At 47.3% G+C, this 3125-nt stretch overlaps 1 protein-coding gene across 1 annotated transcript; it reads left to right on the top strand.

The window, feature by feature from the left end:
* Positions 1 to 2287: 2287 nt before the first annotated feature.
* Positions 2288 to 2881, top strand: LOC308315952 (protein TEX261-like; the record flags this gene model as incomplete). Its single annotated transcript, XM_080764228.1, has 1 exon — positions 2288 to 2881. The coding sequence occupies one exon, from the start codon at positions 2288 to 2290 to the stop codon at positions 2879 to 2881; it is 594 nt and encodes a 197-aa protein (XP_080620354.1).
* Positions 2882 to 3125: the final 244 nt, after the last annotated feature.

The following is a 3125-nucleotide window of genomic DNA, read 5'->3' on the forward strand; positions in this document are numbered from 1 at the left end:
CACATGCCACGCATAGACTTGTTGGTGTAGGCTACTGCGCAATAGCATTTGGCCTGGGTCCTTATTGGTAGGTTAATATCCACAGTTTCTCTGTAGCGGTCCGCAATTAACCTATTGTTCAAGCTTCACACTCCAATACTAATGAAACTATTTGAATAAAGGTTGTACACATCAGTGAAATTAACCTCTGGGAAAATCCCTAATTGAGAGTGTAGGCCTAGCAAGCGCACCACAGATCATATAGGCTGCATGGCTAACAGGGCTTGGGCACTACCCTACCATCTCTCTATATCATTTGATTGTATATAGTTTTTCATGTGTTTGTTTTGTTTTATTGGAATGTTGTTTTGTCCAGTATTATTACTTGCGCAAGCAAGTAATAATATATAAAACCACGCTAATTAACTTACAAATTACATATACATAGTATATGTATAACTAGCTCTCAATGATGATGTAATAAAGATGTGGATTAAAGGACCCAATGCCAGAGTGTAATTGGTTTTCGATGGTGACGTAATGACGATATGTTTTAGTGTTGGGAGGATTAAAGGTAATGCTCCTATGTATACATGCATGTAATCTGGCACCACTGCCGTATCAGGCACAAGTAGTAATTACTGAGATTTGACAGTTTGTAGCGGTCGAAAGTACTTGCGCGCTCTGCGTGCGCACTAGTAGGCCATTTATGGCCTACCAGTGTGCAACAAGCAAGTATGCACTCGACAGAGTGCAGTTCTAGTTATTATTATTATTATGCCAGTCATGTATTTTGGCTTTCCTTGCTAGCTTGATGGTAGCAGCCTCTCGTCGGAGGCCAGCCGGGGCAATTCCTGCAAGGACTGGCAGGTAGGACTCAGGAGTGGGTTTCAGGCAGCCAGTTATGGTTCGGAGTGTTGGCGGAAGCTCCCCAGGGCGACGGATAAGTGAGACCCTTGATGTGACCTTTTCCCTCACGTCTTCAAGGTGAATGCACCACTACATCTGTGACCCGGGCGATGGCGTTGAAGGAGAGGACCTACCACGCCGACAATGGACCCTACTGAACCGCCTGCGCACTGGAGTCAGCTGCTTCAAATCAGCAATGAAGAAGTGGGGCTTGACAGACAGTGCAGTATGCGAGTGTGGCGAGCCTGAGCAGTCTGCCGAACACACAATTAACCCATCTGTACAGACCTCCTTTGGAGGCCGGCCTCTTCCACGTGGGACTAGAGACAAGGGCGTGGCTACTTGATACTGAGTTGGACATTTGAGGATGATACACGAAAAAAGAGGAAGAAGAAGAAGACAGCTGGTGGATGCAGTGTCGGCCTAAATCCGGAAATGCTTTGCCGACGGTGCCGCGTGGGTGGAGCTTCATTTCCATTCTACCAGCTGTCTAAAAACCAAGAAGAGACTCCTGGCTTTTGTGCCAACTGGCATCTTCATGACTCTACTGTGTGGAAGCACCTTCTGTTAGGATCAAGTTGGGAATATAAACGCTGCCTATTACCTGCCCTTGGACTATGCAGACGACATCAGCCTGCTCTCTTACCACGTGGAACAAGCTCAGGAGCTCCTGACCAGAGTGGAATCAGAGTGTGCCAAGGTTGGCCTCCGGCTGAATGCCAAGAAAACTTAAGTTATCAACTATAATGTCCCATCAGAGCATCCACCTCTGACAACAACAGGAGGCACTGCTTTGAAGGAAGTCAAGGACTTCAAGTACCTGGGCTCATGGGTCAACTCAACTGAACAAGACCTGAAAGTGAGGAAGGCACTTGCATGGAGGGCCCTAAACGGCATGGCCAGTGTATGGAACTCCAACCTCCCCTGTAAAACCAAACTCAGCTTCTTCTACGCAACGGTAGAGTCTGTTCTCCTATACGGCAGTGAATGCTGGACCTTGAAGCCAACCCTGCAGAAGTCTCTCAATGGGTGCTACACCAGAATGCTGCGTGCAGCACTCAACATCAATAAGAGCACTCATGTTAACAACACAAATCTGTATGATGTAATGCCCAAGGGTGAGCCAGAAAATAGCAGCCAGGAGAATGAGACTAGCAGGACACTGTCAAAGACACCAATGTCGTCAGTAAAAATGACGACATTAAAATTGACGTCAAGTATGTCCAAAATAGGCATATTGTGTCCCGACAGACACACAGACACTCTGGTCTGACGTAACTGTGATGTTGACGCCAATATAAGGGTTCCCTGAGAGACAGCGGGAGGGACGTGGAACGTTAACACTGAGTGACGAACAGAACATCGAATTATTTTTGGAATATTTTCTTTCTTATGAGACATGTGGTTTATTTATCTACTGAGTTGGTTGTCGCTGTTGCTCCAGATTTCATTTGTCATTCTAGCCATCGCGACTGCCCTATACTATGTGGCACTACTAATGGAGGAGTACACAGTTCTGGCCAGTCGAATAATGAAGTACACGATACTGGCCTCAACAGGTGTGCTCGTTGGTCTGTACCTGTTTGAAGGGTTCCCTGTGTTGATGGTGGGAGTGGGCCTTTTCACCAACCTGGTGTATACCGGCCTGCTGCAGACCTTCCCCTACATAGCGCTGAGCTCGCCCAACTTCATCTTCTCCGGCGTATTGACAGTGGTGAACCATTGCATGGCTTTCCAGTACTTCTCAGATGTGTATTACCATTTCTCGGAGGTACTGGCATACTGCACTATCTGCCTGTGGATCATACCGTTCTTGTTCTTCCTTTCACTCTCTGCTGGAGAATATGTGCTTCCGTCCTCCGCCCAGCAGCAAGGAGATGACGTGGTGTCAAACTACTTCACAAAGGGCAAGCGGGGGAAAAGGTCTGGGATCCTCCTCATCTTCTCTTTCCTTAAGGAGGCAGTGCTGCCCAACCGACAGAAGATGTACTGAGGACGAGGAGGACTGGAGGAGACGGAATCTGGGTGCATTGTGGGGGAGAAACAGTACTGTACTGTCAGCCAATTGTTGAAATTCTGGACATGCAGGAACTAAAACACGACAATAAAACAACAGAAGTGGCCAGCACTGAAGGAGGAGGGAACATGTAGGGGACAAGCCAACAAACGGTGCTTCCTGCTTTTTAACTGGCTCAACCGTTTAAGCAGGACGTATGTCAGTCTGCTTCTATCTACAT

Source organism: Protomyctophum bolini, assembly GCF_963924005.1.
Source record: "Protomyctophum bolini genome assembly, chromosome: 5".
Lineage (NCBI taxonomy): Eukaryota > Metazoa > Chordata > Actinopteri > Myctophiformes > Myctophidae > Protomyctophum > Protomyctophum bolini.